General features: G+C 41.9%; 1 protein-coding gene across 1 annotated transcript; it reads right to left on the bottom strand.

The window, feature by feature from the left end:
* Positions 1–6,872: 6,872 nt before the first annotated feature.
* On the bottom strand, positions 6,873–16,264 carry LOC136431162 (uncharacterized). Its single transcript, XM_066422439.1, has 10 exons — positions 15,798–16,264; positions 15,056–15,294; positions 14,450–14,613; positions 12,731–12,873; positions 11,768–11,958; positions 11,203–11,359; positions 10,655–10,824; positions 9,883–10,019; positions 7,646–7,812; positions 6,873–7,033 (listed from the first exon to the last, which is right to left on the bottom strand). The coding sequence occupies exons 1-10, from the start codon at positions 16,146–16,148 to the stop codon at positions 6,893–6,895; spliced, it is 1,860 nt and encodes a 619-aa protein (XP_066278536.1). The 5' UTR covers positions 16,149–16,264; the 3' UTR covers positions 6,873–6,892.
* Between the last annotated feature and the right edge of the window lie 986 nt (positions 16,265–17,250).

Below are 17,250 nucleotides of genomic sequence, written 5' to 3'. Positions count from 1 at the left end.
CTGTACATCTCCCCAAAATATGTGCAAATATTTCTTGTACCAATCATACAAAAAATATTGCCACATATTTTTTGAGATTTACAGAACATATACATCAGTATTGAAACATTGCTACTAAGTACACAAAAGCTTACCTTACGCGAAAACAAAAAGAACAAAAGAAGGGCATTAAAAAAAAAACACATCAGTATTGTAACTACCAAAACACAAGTACACTTTTAAAAAACTGTTACAATGAAAACAGCCACCTACAAAATATGAAGACAGTACATCCAGGCATTCTTGAGTTATCGTCCCATGGACTTTCACATTCCTGTACAATTCCTAGAATTCTTGCAATCTGCACACAACATAGTAGAAATTTGGCTCGCCCCTGAGGCGTCGCCAAAAAATCGCAGGTTACTGATCGCTGAAGGATTCCCATTGCTTGTCGAAGTCTGATGGTATCCCTTACGGAATCTCTGCCCTCTCGGTTAGACATAAGTTCGTTGGGGTTTGCTAATTTCCAAGCAGATCTTACGTTGGCAAAATCGTAACTGTGGGCCACAGGACATAATCTTGGCAAGCGGTTACGATTTTGCCACCGGAAGATGTGCTCGGAGATTAGGAGTTTTGCGATGGATGCGAATCTTTGTTAGGACACACAAACCATAACTCATCACGACAGACATGGCCAGATGTAGACCGATTATTTTCGTTACCCACGGGAAGGAGGTTCACCTATAACTGGGGTACTGGTTTTAGTTGTATTTGTGTGTCTGCACCTATAACTCAAGATCCTTTCGATGAAATTGTATGAATTTTGCTGTCTAAGTATCAAATGGAGTTCTGAAGAAACATGGTGATTTCGGCTCCCTAGCAATATTTTAAAGGCATCCAGAGCATTTTATGAGGCTTGAAACTTGAATTAAAAAACTAAAATTTCTACACATTCGTACACATAGTAAGTTTCAATAACACAATGCCATTACATATCAACATTAAAGGGCCAAAGATACGATGTCGTTGTGTGGTGAGAACTGATAGAAAATCCAAGCCCTATTAGACTGATCCTGACTGTCCATCACAATTAACGAAAGGGAAAGGGATCTCGAACCAGTTTAGCTCAAATGAACTCAATGAACAGATGAGCTACTCTTCCACTGGTCGTCACAGAGAAGACAGACGCTATGTACAGTATTTACAGGTTCATTGTACCGGGGAAATTCCCCTAGCTCTTTGCGACAAGCACAATGAACAGTGGACCACGGCTTAACGTCCCGTCCTAGGTCCTAAGGACTGCGATCTTTAACGGTAACGTGCATGTCTGGTGAGCGACACACCCGGTATCAAACCCCGGGGCTTCTAGTTCCAGAGGCAAGATCGCTAACCACTGGACTACGCACGTTACGGTTCGACCAATGAGAGAGTGACTGCATGTCCGTCAAATATTTGCATTTTTTTGTTTTAATTTTGCATTTCTACGTTTTGACGGAGGTGGGCGGGGCCATGGCATCGGTCTATTTACACTAGGCGCGTGAAACTAAAATATCACCATGTAGCTTATTTTTGTGCCGCTTTTGAGCACTTTTGATACGAAAACCTCACGCAAATGTGGTAGACAGTGGCATTAAATGTCAATTTCATAAAGATTACAGCAACTAGAATATTTCCAGTTTTCAAGCCTCATAAAATGCTCTGGGTGCCTTTAAAGTACATGAATTGCATCATTACAGACCGACACTCCCTTTACTGTGGTATAGTCTACTGACAGCTGGTCAGACGTCCTCGATGAATGACACCTTATGGGAGGGATATAGCTGGGATTGAACACTGGTAGAATGGCGTCATCTGTGATGGCTACTGAACTATCATGTTTTTTTTTAAATCACAAAAAATGTTTAATATTGTTTCGATTTTCTGTTTCAAGCACTTTCGATCGACACGACAGGCGATGGAAGGTAAAGTGTTGCAAGCCCAGTTTCCATCGCGTGTACAACTGCATGACGAACGTCAAAACCAACGAGTGGAATAACGACTTGAAGTTCACCTCCCCCTCCGGCTACTACATGCGCGGGATTCATAGTGACGTCAGCACAGAGAAGAGGTACGTTGGACAGGGAGGGACAAACCTCAATTATTGTCTGAGATCCGCCGCTGTAGGCGGTTTACATCTCGCAAAACGTCTTTGAAACGATCAATGTCACATCACTGACCGGTCGATGTCATATCCAAGCGTATATGACTTGGGGGGGGGGTGCTGGCAAGAAGCAAAAACGTATAAAAAGCAACATTTCATGATCATCTACAAACGTACGATAGTAGTGTACAGTGAAAAATGCCAAAGGAAAAAAGAAAGTGAACCAGCTCAGGATCAAACCTGGGTCAAAAAGCATAATCCTAATGATCCCTAATCCTGATCCTCTACATCATGAAACATCACAGAGCGTGCTAATACACTAAAACCGTACCGTTCTGCGATATGGCATCGACAGTCTTAAATGGCAACGACCGTTTGCGAGAGGAAACCAGCCCCACATCTTGCGTATCTCAAGCAAAGGCCCTGGCGTATCGTCTCGCGAGGTGATGACCGTCTGGTGGTGTCAATCGGATGCCCCCCCCCCCTCGAGTTGTTGGAAGGAGAGCTGCCAGCCAATCACGTCGCCGCGTACGGCCAAGAGGCAGCGTGATTGGCTGGTAACTTTTCCTACAATGTGATTGGCTGAGGGCTGGCTAGCATAGCAATAGGGCAGTGAGAAGGACGGATCATCACAGGCTACTGCACCAGCTCCGTTGTTCAATGATGATGATGATAAAAATACTTACATTTTTGCAAACGTCAAAGATAATGCATACATATATTTCATCCCTTAGGATCATGTTTTGCTTCATCTAAGCTACTTCTTCTTGTATGAAAATGACTTACATGTAATTGATTTCGAGATTTTATAATGAAGTTGTTTGTTTACAGGGATCGCCGTTACCAGTTTGATCTCTGCAAGCTTAAGAGGAACACTGACGACAGAGGCCGTGACGTTTTTGGTTAATTAGTATGAACTTTAATCGAATTCATGCTATTGAGGAACCGCGTGGTTCTTGTGGAGTAGAGCATGATCCATATCTTTGTTCTCTTCTCTTCTTGTTTATTTCATCCCACTTACCTTTACATAAAACCAGATTTTGATGACAGACGTTTGTTGTTGTTCTTGTCTTCCCTTTTTTCTGTCTCAGTTTCTTATCAGGTATAAAACTATAAACCGAATATTACGGAAATATGCAACGGTTGACACTGCGTAGTGAAGCTCGATACTCCTTGTCAGCAAAGAGGCTCTTATTCACTCATTTGCATACATATCAGAAGAGTACGTTGATGAAGGTTAGACATCCAGCATGATCCAAGTAATAAGATAAGCAAAAAATAGTTACTCAGGCAACTGGATGAAATGTTCAGAAGTTTCAGACAGCATCCGCTGTTTTTCGTCTAAGACTAAAGAAATGACGGAGAAACCAGGTTTTGTACCAAAACACTGAATAGATATGTTAATGAGGTTAAGACAATTTAGGAGATTATAGATATTAGACGAGTGTTGATAAACAAATAGTGTAATTTTGACCTTTCCCAGCTCTGCTGTCATTCCCAGCTGACCTACCCACATAGCAAATGCCAAACAATCCATCCAATAACAACACTCATCCGCGGTCATCAGCATTGATCCATAACGGCTGTAGATATTGTTCTTCATAATGTAAGTTCTATTTTCGGCATCTGTCCATAGATTCTTACTATTCATACTGAACACAGGAATCATCAGGAAACACATACAGACATGCCAAAGAAAACAATCACTCCTATGTTCCACGAAGAAGAATAGAAAGACACAAAAGAAATGCGCAAAATGCAGGTCACCATTGTTTACTATTTTTTCCATGATCCTGCATTATGCCTTACAACAAACAGTATGTTGCTGTACGTAATAGTAGTACAACTAGTAGTTGAACTATAGCCTAGCACTTGTGTTGGTACACCATATTTTCTTGAAAACCTAAACAATTTTTTGTACCATTATCCAGAGAGCCGAAGATCAACCGCAGTTCTACCGAAAACGACTGTTCAGTTCGTCTACCTCCTCAAGAAGCGAGTAGCATTTGTGAAGCCTTGCGCCATCTTGGTTTCCGACTTCTTGTCGGTAAAGGTCCAGGCGTTCCCATTGCAATTATTAATGTACTACAGTATTGCTGCAAGTTTTGCAAAAAACGCCATTCCATAATAAAAGTTAGTCCCCACAGACGTAAATGAAATTACAGTAATAATTAAACAAAATCCATATTGCCACCTGTGTTTCTCAGCAGCAAAAGATCATTTTGTAAAATGCCTTATTATGATATTCTATAAGCTGTGAAAAATAACAGCATTAAGTATATATTAAGTATTCTCCATGGAGAGCAGGGGCAGTCTTAAATTTTTTCCACTCACACTGAGCCAGAGTCACATTTGACACTTTTATGGTTCTGAAACAGTTAAGTAGTTAAAAGTAGCTGGAAAATTCTGTAGAAACTGTTCTTGTCAGCACGGCTGGAATGGAAATGATCATACAAACAGATATATCTACAATTCAGCAGCATATCATATACTAGTAACATACTGTTATAGTATAGTAACATGTGCCTTTAACTTCATGATACCTGTTGTCTATTGGTCCAAATCTGTATCTGCATACCTGCCCTTCAGCATAACACCAGCTTCATAGCCTCCGATGCAGACTCCTCCCAGTTGTTTTGTTTTCAAGTTATTGTTTTTATACTATTACATTTTTTTCTGGCCGGGAAGCTGGCTATTAGAAAAAAAAATTTAATAGTATAAAAGCAATAACTTGAAAAAGAAAACAGCCGGGAGCAGTCTGCATCGGAGGCTACCAGCTTCACAGGTACATGTCACAGCTGGTATATTACACTGAATGACCAGTCACATCAAACCTTTTAAAGTTTGCACAATTAGCTGCAAGCAATGTTCAAATCTATGTAGTGAACGCCAATGGCAACGAGTTCCACTGTACAATTATTAGTTCTAGGAAAAAGCAAAGAACAAAAGTTACCTAGTGCCATCTTAACAATCTGTCTTCAGTTACAGTCTGGCTGCAGTCTGACTGACGATAACTTTAAAGCCGGAGTGACAGGGCAGGAAAATAGCTCTCTCAACGAGTCTGTGAGCTCTAAATGACAAGTTTGGCAGCAACATGATTAGTGTCCTCCAAATTATCAAGTGCCTTTAAAACCCTTGTCCTGCGGGGTTGCACATTACAGAGTTTGGGGTTTATTTGGTTTGTAGGTATACATGTACCAGTCTGTATGTGGGGGTTGGGGGTATTTTTCAGCTCAACGCATCACACTGTAGCGAAACGCACTGAATGCGGAAGTAAATATGCCTACAAGCAGTGCAGGAAAAGTTAAGGGAAAATGACTTGATTAATAAATAAAATAAATTGCGTAAAAAATGCCAGCAGGACACGGGTTAAGGGACAGGTATTCGCATGTTATTTAGTCTGTATGATCAATAACATGAAGATTTTCAAGCATAAGTTGTTTGACTTTCTGGCGATTTCAAAATTCAGTGACCTCTTTTGCAATCCATAAATTTGACAGAAGGTCAACCTCTTTCCTTTAATGATAATATTTTAAGGGAAACGATAATAACATTGCAACAAAAATTACAAGTTTGCATTGTATTGCATTGCACTAAAGGACAACACCCTTCTCTATGACAATAATTCACCAAATTTACCGTATAATATAATTTAGGTAAAAAAAACGTGCGTTCAGTTGTCAATTAAGCAGACTGTCAATCTTAGACTGAGCTTCAATATACCACAGTCTTGGTGACGTTGTTGTCCACATCGATACAAGCCTTTACCACCCTCCCCACACACACCGCACCCTGCTTGTAAGCCTTCACCAGTCGGAAGTTGTTGGAGGCAGCTCGGATGTCCCCAAAGATCTCGTAGCTGTCCTTAAACCAGATTTCTGTTTCTTCCACCAGATCAACCACAAAGCTGGTACAGCTGTAACAGAAAGAAAATTTACTGATTAATCCTTTACAAAAACTTCATTTCGACTTTCAAGTCACTATCACAAAGACGTATTTGATAACCTGAGCTATCCTTTTGCTTTAATTTGTTACGTCACATTGTCTTCTAATATCTGTTGCCACATCTCCGCAACGCCATCTTAAATACACCGCTTTGTCACGTGACCCAGGCAGCGGTTGCATAAAAAGACTTTGTTTTCCATAAGGTTCGTAAGTTATCGCAAAGTCCTTTATGAATTTTTTATAAGAATTATATGTCTTTGTATAGTGCTTCGTCCATTCTTACTAAAATTTGTATTACTAATGCACCCCTGAACAATGGTATTGACATGATTGATGCAGAACATTGGAAAGTCTCATTTTGTATCTCTTCTATCTTCTGACAATGCAATCATCAGTTTTCCAGTACACTCTAATGCATACTGTTATAGTACTTTCAGGCGGCATTTCAACAACTAAAGCCCCTGTCACACTTGTGCGTATGTACAAGTCTGCATGAGTTGCGCATTAACATGCGCATTAAGTTTAGGTTAAGTGTGCAGCCGAATAAGTGATTTCTTAGATCCAATCACTAGGCTGCAAAACGGTGGGTCAAAGTAGAAAACAACTTTTTCTCCGCAAACCTTACTTAAACCAAAAAAATTTTAATGCGCAGCTTACACGCACTTGAATATACGCACAAGTGTGACAGGGCCCTTAGCTTTTATCTGGTATTTCTTAATCATATTGGTAGGATATAGGTAGGAGATTTCTGTTTCAGAGTCTGTTAATATGTAATGTTTGCCTGATGGAAATAAACAAAATAATAAGTTTGTAAAAACTCTGGAGTACTTACTGTTGAGCCGTGGCACAGTTCACGAGATCAGTGACAAACTTGTTCAGGGCCTCTCCTATTGCTGTCTCCTCACACTGCACCAGGGCCGTCACCAGGTCCTCCAGGGACACGCCTAGCAACTTCAGACCCTCCCAGAACTAAGGAGAAAAATATTGAAGATGATTTCAATACACCTAAAATATTTTCGGTTCTAATTTTGTAAAACAATTTTGCAGAAGAACAAAGGAACAGAACTAATATTAAATATGTGATTCTAGGTCTATCACTAGGTTGAAAGAGAACGGTTTCCAAGAGAAGGATCTGATCTCGATAACTGGTCTATTGAAGGTCTCAAGGAAGAGACAACATTTAGAACTAGAAAGAAAAGTTTTCAGGTGTGGCCTCAAATTCTGGGATGATTCATTAACTGTTAGATATCGCAACTTCAAAATAAGATTTAAGTACAAAATTTCATGTAATAACAAAAAGACGTCATCAGTAACTGTCTTTTCCAACCAGACCAAATTCTATTGATCCGGAAGATTCTTCTGCTTTAAGTATGATAAAACTAGTTCACTGCAACGGTCCTCAATGCCTTGATGTTCACAAGCTGTCAATGAAGTGTTATAAAGTAACTTAAGCTAGACAGTGGACCAAACTATTTGTTAAGTTCACTTCAGAATCCATGATTTGGGCTGGCATTTCTATTGCGTTCTAGTTTCACCATCTCCTACACTGCAGCTGTGTTGGAAAGTTGAATTTTAACACACCTCTTTCTGCAGGAAAGCCTCCCAGGCTTGCTCAAACTTCTTGACGGTGGCCTCTCCATCTTTGACACAGTTGGTGATGTTGAGTCCCTCCTTCCCCAGCCCTACAGCCATGCCCTGGTACAGCTGCACCCAGTTCTCTTCCTCCGGTCCATTATACACCTCAACACCTACAGGGAAATGCAATATGAAACATCAGTGAATAGTATGTATATTACCAGGTCCATTCAGCATCATACGAACACGCAAAGATCTCTACACACTACATTTATTCCACTGATCACACCACCACACTGCTGTAGACTCTGGTCCTTTGTAATTGACGCCAGCCCAGGGGCTGCCTTCCTCCCCTAGGTCCTGGGTCCTACCAATATTGTGTCCGGGGTGAACACTTAACACAACACCTCCCCCAGGACGATAACACAACACAACACAACACAACACAACACAACACAACTGAACACAACACTGTAAATACTTTCATCAAGGTTGGAAACCCACTGGATGACAAGGCTCTTTATTCACAACCAGGATTTACATGTATACACAATAAAACAGCCAACATTTTGGTGACCGCCTGTCTTTCTCAGGGCAATACTGACCGGTACTAATCCACACTGCATCTTTGTTTGGGACTGCATTGTTAGCAGACACCTATCTGCATTGTGGAATAGAACCAGTCAGTATTGCCCTAAAGAAGATGACAGACGGTCACCGAACGTTCAGGCTGTTGATTGTATATAGATCCTGGTTGTGAATAAAGAACCATGAAATCCATCCGTGAATAGTTGTTTCTTTATGTAAATCTAAAGGGTATTCAAACATGGGATCCTTCCTTAACTTTTAGCAAACTGCAAGTGAAATGAAATGTTTGAACTCACAGGTTGGTCAGATACATGTACTAAAGGGTTCACACTACAACCTTCTTAACATTTATTCTATTTTATTCTATATCATACAAAACTGATGAAACATATCAATAGCAAGAAAACTTATCTTTAAAGCAGAATACAGAGAAAAGCAGTACTCTGTATCCTGTGCAATGTGCTCAACTTTGAGGTAACTTTAATACTACAACCTCCTGTCACACTTTCTTATCACTATCATGTCAGAAAGATTGATTGATTAATTGATTGATTGTTTGATTGATAACGTTGGGTAACATAAATTCGGGATTTTTCCGATAATGGTTGACTGAAATCAATCTAGCAGAACAATAAACCATCCTTTTTTTCTATTATTCTGTCAGTATCATGTACTATCTTTGCACTAATCATATATATGGTACATTTTGTCTCTAGTCCTGCTGACACCATAATATTTCAACTTGAAACTACCGTCCGCCGCACGCACAATGACGGTGCTGTCGGACAGGGGGGCACATTAATTCGGGAGAGAAGATTCGTCTTGAATATCTTACGGCTAATCACATTTTATACAGCAGCTGTTCGTTCCATCCTTGGCTTGAGGAGAGTGCTATGGATATAGACGTGTCCAAGTAAAAAAAAATACACGAAAAAACGGCCCTACCGCACGCATCAGGCCTTCGGCAACAACCCGTGTGTTGAGTCGGTAGAACGTCACTCAAAGTTCACCCCCACTGTCATGGAAATTTGTACATTATTCATCGGGGCGTTAGCTGGATGCCGTAGAAATGGTAATACTACTATGTCCATGTGTTTCTGCTTGTGCTAAGAGCAAACTTTGAGGAAAATGTCGCCATCAGTCCACTATCACACACAACATTTAGACAAAAAAGTGTTCCTTGCAAACGTTTGTCGTCTGCCGAATAGCAGGATTCTGGGTAACGAATATGGCGGCGGGAAAATTCACCGTAGTGCCGTAGCCATTGGTTGTAGCAACAAAGAGGCGTTTTGATGATTAATCACACTTGTAGGTTAGCAAAAGAGATTCTAATAAGTTGTATTGTAAATGACTGTGTTTAGCAGGAAGCGGATCGATGTGACATTTGTCTTATAAACCAGTGAACAACTATGTACATATAATTCTCCCACGAAGCCCTCAGACTGTGACAATAAGGGACGGAGAGTTTTTGACGTAGCCAACTTCTAATGCATGGTTATCAAAGCTTTTCAGGCAGTGTTCTGAATGCGTTAGTCTGTCAGGTTTGCATTTCTAGCGGTATTACTGATGTTGCATCTAGCACATATCCCTAAACACCCCGTTTTCGAAAAATCCCGAATTTAAGTACCCCGCGAATTTATGTTACCCAACGTTACCTGTGGTCATGACATCAGAGAACTTCCTGTTGACCAGGTAGCGCAGGTCGTATTTGCCATCGGGAAGGTACATCGCCATGGTAACAGAACCCTTCGGCACAGGAGGCTGCTTGGGATTCTGGCCACCTTGGACATATCTGTGTACAATACAAAATTTAAACCTTCCCAGTGAGCATGAGGGTAACAAATTGTACTTTGTAGACCGGTCTTACATGACATGAGTTTTACATACAGCCAAATCTGCACAAGCCTCTACATAAGGACAACCTGGCCATTATATTGATATACAGTCAAACCTGTACTAGTGACCACATTTACATAAGGACAACCTGGCAATTTCTTATACAAACCTGTACAAGTGACCACCTCTACCAAAGGACCACCTGGCCATTGATATACAGGCAAACCTGTACAAGTGACCACTTTTACATAAGGACCCCCTGGCCATTGAAATACAGTCAAATCTGTACAAGTGACCACCTCTATACATGTATATGTACCAACTGGTCAATGTGACCACTTTTAGATGATTTTTCCCATTTACACACAAGCATTAAGAATCCTGTCTACAGTGACCAACTATCCACATAGACCACATCTTATTGGTCCCCCGAGTGGTCTTTTTCCGCAGTTTTAACTTTAACTAGTTTTGGCACTAATTCTAGTGTATTTTTGTGACTTCTTTTCTTCTAAAAGGGTAGCCTATAGTTAGTACATGAAAGTCAATACAAGAGATATATTCACGTGATTTGAAATCTTGAGCTTGTCTTACCTGAAGTCCAGGTAGTTCCTGTTCTCACCGTCGCCATGTCTGTAGACGCCGAGCCAGTCCGCCCCGGCGGCCTCGTCTTCAGGAACTCGCCACGACACGGTCAGGTTGGAGCCTGACGCCATCTGCTCCACGGAGAGGGACAGGTTCTTCTGCTGTTCAACAATCCCAACCTGCAAGAGGGGACATTAAAAATGTTGCTACCATACTTTATTGCATATTGCTTTTTCAAGTAGCCAGTAGTAGTGCAACTCGGCTTCGCTACAGCTCTTGTTTTTAGCCAACCACACCAAGTCACCCCTACTTTTCTCGATAAGTGTGTCAGGGTTTTTTTACGAGCAGAGGTTTGACGCTTATGCCTGAAGGCTCTTATACAGGGGTCCGCCAGCTTTATGTAACCATCCGAAATGACAAATGCAAACCCTTACAACATATCTGATCTGGGGTTGACCCTAGAATAGAACTCAGGCCCACGGATCCATAGAATTTGATCCAAATGCACAGGGTTGTGTTAACACTTGCGCCACAGGGGCAAGCCTATCATTCCTTACCTCCCCCTTATTGGTGATGACGTACGCCCTCCACCAGCCTCCCGTTCTGTCCTGCATGATGGTCGGCAGGGACGCGATCTCCCCCTCAGCTGGCCGGCCAACCAGGTCAGGTCCTTTCCAAACGTCGTCTCGGAGGAGCTGCCAGACATGCCACAGGCTGAAACATAGTCACGACAAACCAGGGCTCGAAACGATTTTTGCACTGCATACTTGTAGCACAAGTGCAAGTGATATCTAATATCACCTGCACCACACAAGTTTTACCTGTGACAGTTATTGCTTTTGTCGTCCAGTCCATGAAATCAATGTTCGGACAATGTTTGTAATAATGTATTACCATTTTGAGTCTTCTTATCTGCTGTGTTAAAGGATGATGCTATGAAGAATACTGGCATTTGGGGGCCACTACTGGCCATACCTTACCGTAATTACATGAAACTTCATATATCTTTTTTTAAATTATGGAAATTCAAAATAGCCAACAGCTATCAGTGCACAATTCTGAAGCTTCTCACATTGCTTTAACAATATAACTTTGATCTTTTCCAACACGTCTGGTTAATACCTGCCGTTCTTGCCGACAAAAAAGACCTCGTTTCCCAGGTGCACGTTGTGTCCGGTGGCTAAGACGTTGACCTGTCCCCGCGGCTGTGGCCTCTCCATGACGCTTTCGTACGCCACCCGTACGTCGTTGGACAAACTACCTGCTATGTTTCCCCAGAGGCCCCAGGTACAGTATCCCCATGGGTTCACCACCTGTGTGTAGAGTGGTAGTAGCAGTTTATTGAGATACCCTTTAGCCCCCAAGGGGGCTAGTCTTCCAGGGTTTGTACTTTCATACATGCATACAAACAGTGGTACAATGAGAGAGGACAATTGCATGGATCTGTTTGCACGGTATGCAAATGATAACTTTGTACATTTCAAATTTGCATTTTTATCTCCCACTAGGTAAAATCACTGAGTACAGTTTCAGGAAATGTACATGGAATGTGCAGGGGTAAGACAGAGACCTATTTGATCTAAACAACGTCTTTCCTTGTTTAGTTTGATATTACTGAAATGTCAATGTCCAATGATAACTGGGATAAAACAAATAAACAACAACCAGTAACTGAAACAACAAAGTGATAATGAATACATGAAAATAACAAATAATGAGTAACAAATAACAAGCAAACTGGCATGGTGCTGTTTTTATACAGATTGTACAGCTGCATTTTTTCCATGGTGCTGAATTGCCTTCCGCTACTACATGCTGGAATCCACATTAGGCTACATTCAGAGATGTAATGGAGACATTTCTGTTGTTTAGAATAAATTCTGTGTGTTTACTAGCTTTTAATCCCGCAGCTATCTATATAAAGAATGTCAACATTACCATAATCATAATGTAGGTTTGAGAAGGGTCAGAAGACTGATCGAAAGCTTGTTAGTAGGTGCTTCACTTTGCGTATGGAAATAACTTACATGTATCTAAAATCTTTATAAACTCAATATCAGACAAAATGAAAGTAAAAGTATTTACTTTGTCACATGTGGTCTGCCAGATGTGCTTGATTTTCCCATCAGCCCCCAGGGCGAACACCTCCGTCATGCCGTGGAAGATGGTCTCACTCATGGCGTGTGCAGCTGGGCGCGATGTGTTCACCATGTCTGGCTGGCCCACACCTGGGAAAGACAAAACACTGATGTGAGACCACAAATAGCCTATTCTTCTATGCAGCCTGCAGCCAATACAATATACTTTGGGGAGGCTCTGCAAAACTGCGCTGAAGTTTCCACTTTTGTGGGCGTGGTCTCTTACCAGCTGTCCGCCAATCAGAGAACTGCCTAAATGTTTTCTTTAGGTGAAGCCGATTCTCTGATTGGCTGACAGCTAGTTAGAGACAACGCCCACAAAAGTGGAAACCTCAGGCCGGTATAGCAAAGCCTCCCCAAGGTATATTGTATTGGCCGCAGGCAAGTCTCTGCATAAGAGAATGAAATTGCCTGGTATCCTATCTCTTGGAAAGTTAAAATTGTTACGGTTCTCTTGCCACACCTGCTGTTATTCCTAAATACTCTTCTTGATTTTAATTTTTTGGAACAAATAATAACCCTTTATCTTAGTATGAATCATAACATACATCGGAGGGAACAGGTAACGTTGGGCAACATAAATTCGTGGGGTACTTAAATTCGGGATTTTTCGAAAACGGGGTATTTAGGGATATGTGCTAGATGCAACATCAGTAATACCACTAGAAATGCAAACTTGACAGACTAACACATTCAGAACACTGCCTGAAAAGCTTCGATAACCATGCATTAGAAGTTGGCTACGTCAAAAACTCTCCGTCCCTTATTGACAGAGTCTGGGGGCTTCGTGGGAGACTCACACTGCACGGTTGTTCGCTGGTTTATAAGACAAATGTCACATCTCCTGCCTGCTAAACACAATTATTTACAAGACAACTTATTACAATCTCTTTTGCTAACCTGCAACTGGATTCTAAGTGTAATCAATCATCAAAACTCCTCTTTGTTGCTACAACCTACGGCACGTGTATTTTCCCGCCGCCATATTGTTACCGAGAATCATGTCGTCAAGCAGACGACAAAAGGTTTGTGAGGAACACTTTTTTGTCTAAATGTTGCGTGTGATAGTGGACTGAAGACGATATTTTCCTCAAAGTTTGCTCCTAACACAACAAGGAACACATGGACATAGTAGTATAACCATTGCTACGGCATCCAGCTAACTTGCCATGAATAATGTACACGTTGCCATGACGGTGGGGATCGACTTTGAGTGACGTTCAACCCACTCAACAAACGGGATGTTAGCAAAGGCCTGATGTGTGCGGTGCGGTCGTTTTTTCGTGTATTTTTTTTACTTGGACACGTCTATATCCATAGCACTCTCCTCAAGCCAAGGATGGAACGAATAGCTGCTGTATAAAATGTGATTAGCGGTAAGATATTCAAGACGAATCTTCTCTCCCGAATTAATGTGCCCCCCTGTCCGACAACACTGTCATTGTGCGTGCGGCGGACGGTAGTTTCAAGTTGAAATATTATGGTGTCAGCACGACTAGAGACAAAATCTACCATATATATGATTAGTGCAAAGATAGTACATGATACTGACAGAATAATAGAAAAAAAGGATGGTTTATTGTTCTGCTAGATTGATTTCAGTCAACCATTATCGGAAAAATCCCGAATTTATGTTACCCAACGTTATCACAAAATGAAATCTCACCTAAAACAGTCCAGTCTTGCCACTTGTCGTCGTGCACCTGGTCTTTACGGTTGACTTTCCCATCGCTCAAGACAGCGTAGGCCTCCATGTACCCTGAGAACGGGTTGTACACCACTGTCGCATCTGTAGCCAAGTTTCCTCCCAAGTCCTGCCATGGAGTGAAGCTGAAAACACAGGAAGCAAATCAGTAATCTTCAAGCAGATGTAGAAAGGCAAAATTATGACGTTTTTCAAACCCCCGGTTCAAGATGTTACGATTTGGCATTTCAATAGTAAAGGGATGAAAGCAATGAAAGCAAGCTGCAAATCAGTCCCTTACTCAGTCCCTGTCTTGCTTATAAGGCATGGGTCCCAGCTTTAATTTTGCAGCGTTCGGAAAAGTGTACATGTATTTGAATTAATTGAAGGCTGCACTCGTGTCCAATAGCTAAGCTTAAAAGATGCAACCTTTAATCAACAAACATTTACAGCAAACAGCCTTTTACTAGTTTTAGTGGCATTAGAACTTATCAATATCTGAGTATTAAACGTGTTGATATAAATTTTCAATTCATTCTTTTATGGCTCATTTCATCTGTGTGCAACCATTCACAAATCACACTTCACCTTTTTGCAACACCTGTCAACCAGTACAGGCGTGATGCCACCTGCATGGATCTCACGAACACGGCCACCTTGCCCTTCCATGCCAGCGCACTCACAGAGTCCCTCCCCACCAACGATGCCGCCCAGCCCGCGTCTACGGGCACGGTCCCGGGGAGCTTGTACCAGGTGACGAAGTAGATGGCATGTTTGGGCATCTGTTCCAGGTAGTACACCTGCCCGTCAGAGCACTGAACAAACACCTGGATGTAGGATGAGAGATAAGGAAGAGAACATAAACAAATCAGCAGTGACGGATCACATCACAAGAAACAACTGCGACTGGGACAGGGCCAAGGTGATAGACTGAGAGGATAACAGGCGCACTCCTTGGACTAAGGAGGCTGTATGGATCAGAAAATTCATTCCAATCATGAGCCGTGATGAGAGGGGATATAACGTTACATATGTAAACTCAATCATGTTTGGGACCACGTTCTTCAGGCTATGTAGCACCGACAACTACTAGTAGCAGCAGTACAGGTAGTATTGCCTTGAGGAAGGTGACAAACAGTCGCTGAAATGTGTTATACCCCCAGATAACCCCAACCGGGGTAGAGTAGGGGGAGACCCCAGGCTAGTAGGGCGGGCAGGCCTCCAGCCTTGGCCTGGAACGTCTCAACTTTTGGGAGACAATGCGACCACCGAGGTAAAACAATTTGTTGTGTACAATTTTATACTACAAAGGACTTTGCGAAATATCCACCTGGATCGTCTTGTTGACGGAGTAAGTGGCGGAGGGGTTGGAGACCACCTTGACGTTGGAGCTAGGGGAGCCCAGGTCTACCCACTCAGAGTACATCTCCTGTCTGGTGCTGTTGTCCAGAATGCCGACGCTAAGCTGCAGAGTGGCGTTGTCGGAAGTACGGAAGGCGGCCGTGAAGTTCACGGCTTCGGAGCTATAAAATGGTCCGCGGTTCGCCGAGGGCGGCACGGCGGGGATCAGGGACTCGATAACCGCCATTCGCCGCAGGTCGGCGTCGGGAGCCCCGGCGCACGCCCCCGAGAGCGCCAGGAGAAGGACCGAGCCGAGCAGGAATGCGTGCGGATACTCCATGGTTCTTGTAAACGCCAGGACGAGAACAACAGACGTCACAAAACTATCACATGATTGCAATGAAGCTGACCTTATCAGCTTGCACCTTCACCTTCGTAGCTTTTCTACTCAACCGCTGTAAAACGTAAACAAGAAAAAATAATGTTATTACTGTCCGCAACTGTCCCAAGCCAAATAGGATATAACTACTTCATCATTAAATTCAATTTATATTCAACGTTATCATCCACATTTATAGAGATGTTCACAATGTATCTCAATGCTGTGAATTCACACAATACTAGCGTTGCATACGTTTTGCTGCTTTCTTTCGATCATAAATCAAACGCTAATTTTGATTGACAGCTAGTAGAAGGAAGAAGTTTCCAGAACGACTAGGGAATGAGTAAAGTACTCTACAGTAGAGTCAAGGAGGTTAAAATCTTAACCTCCTTGGTAGAGTAGAGTAGAGTAGAGTAGATACCCCCTCGTGACCCTCCTTAGTAACTTTTAAATGTTAAAAATAACAGGGTACTTTGATTTCCGCTGATCAAATGTTATTTCAAAACAAACGCCGTTAACGTTACTTACAATACATGTTGTAACCTTTTTTTGATTCTGAAAATCTTAATAGACATTTCTGAAAAACGTTGAAAAAAACCCGGATCACTTTTAAATGAAACAGGTTAAGGTTAAATGCGAGAAGCAAAATACAGGCATCACTGGTAACTAAACCTAATGTAATTGCAAGCTGTGCACAATGACTATGGGGTCTATGCACGCTCGTACCCAGCGCCCCGGAGAAGCCATAGGTTTAAATCGTGGGCTTAGAAATAGATTTATGTCAGATCAAGCTCAACAAAATAAACTTTCTAGAATTCACAGCTGTCTGTTTTCTTTTGTTTTGTTTGTTCTTGACAGATCCTCAGAATAGTTAACTATGTGTGCACGCCAGAATGGGCGATCTTCTACAGTTAACCGTTATTTCTTCTAACTAGCACGGCCTAAAACAAGACGCAAGTTGACGATTTTGGGGGGTAAAATGCTGTACAATGGTGATACGTTCTGAGAAACGAAGATCTACAAAGTACCTTATTGTTGGCGCTGTTAAGATACCCCGTCA

Source organism: Branchiostoma lanceolatum, chromosome 3 (assembly GCF_035083965.1).
Source record: "Branchiostoma lanceolatum isolate klBraLanc5 chromosome 3, klBraLanc5.hap2, whole genome shotgun sequence".
Lineage (NCBI taxonomy): Eukaryota > Metazoa > Chordata > Leptocardii > Amphioxiformes > Branchiostomatidae > Branchiostoma > Branchiostoma lanceolatum.
The sequence above is the reverse complement of the archived record's forward strand: the minus strand, read 5'-3'. Positions and strand labels throughout refer to the sequence as shown.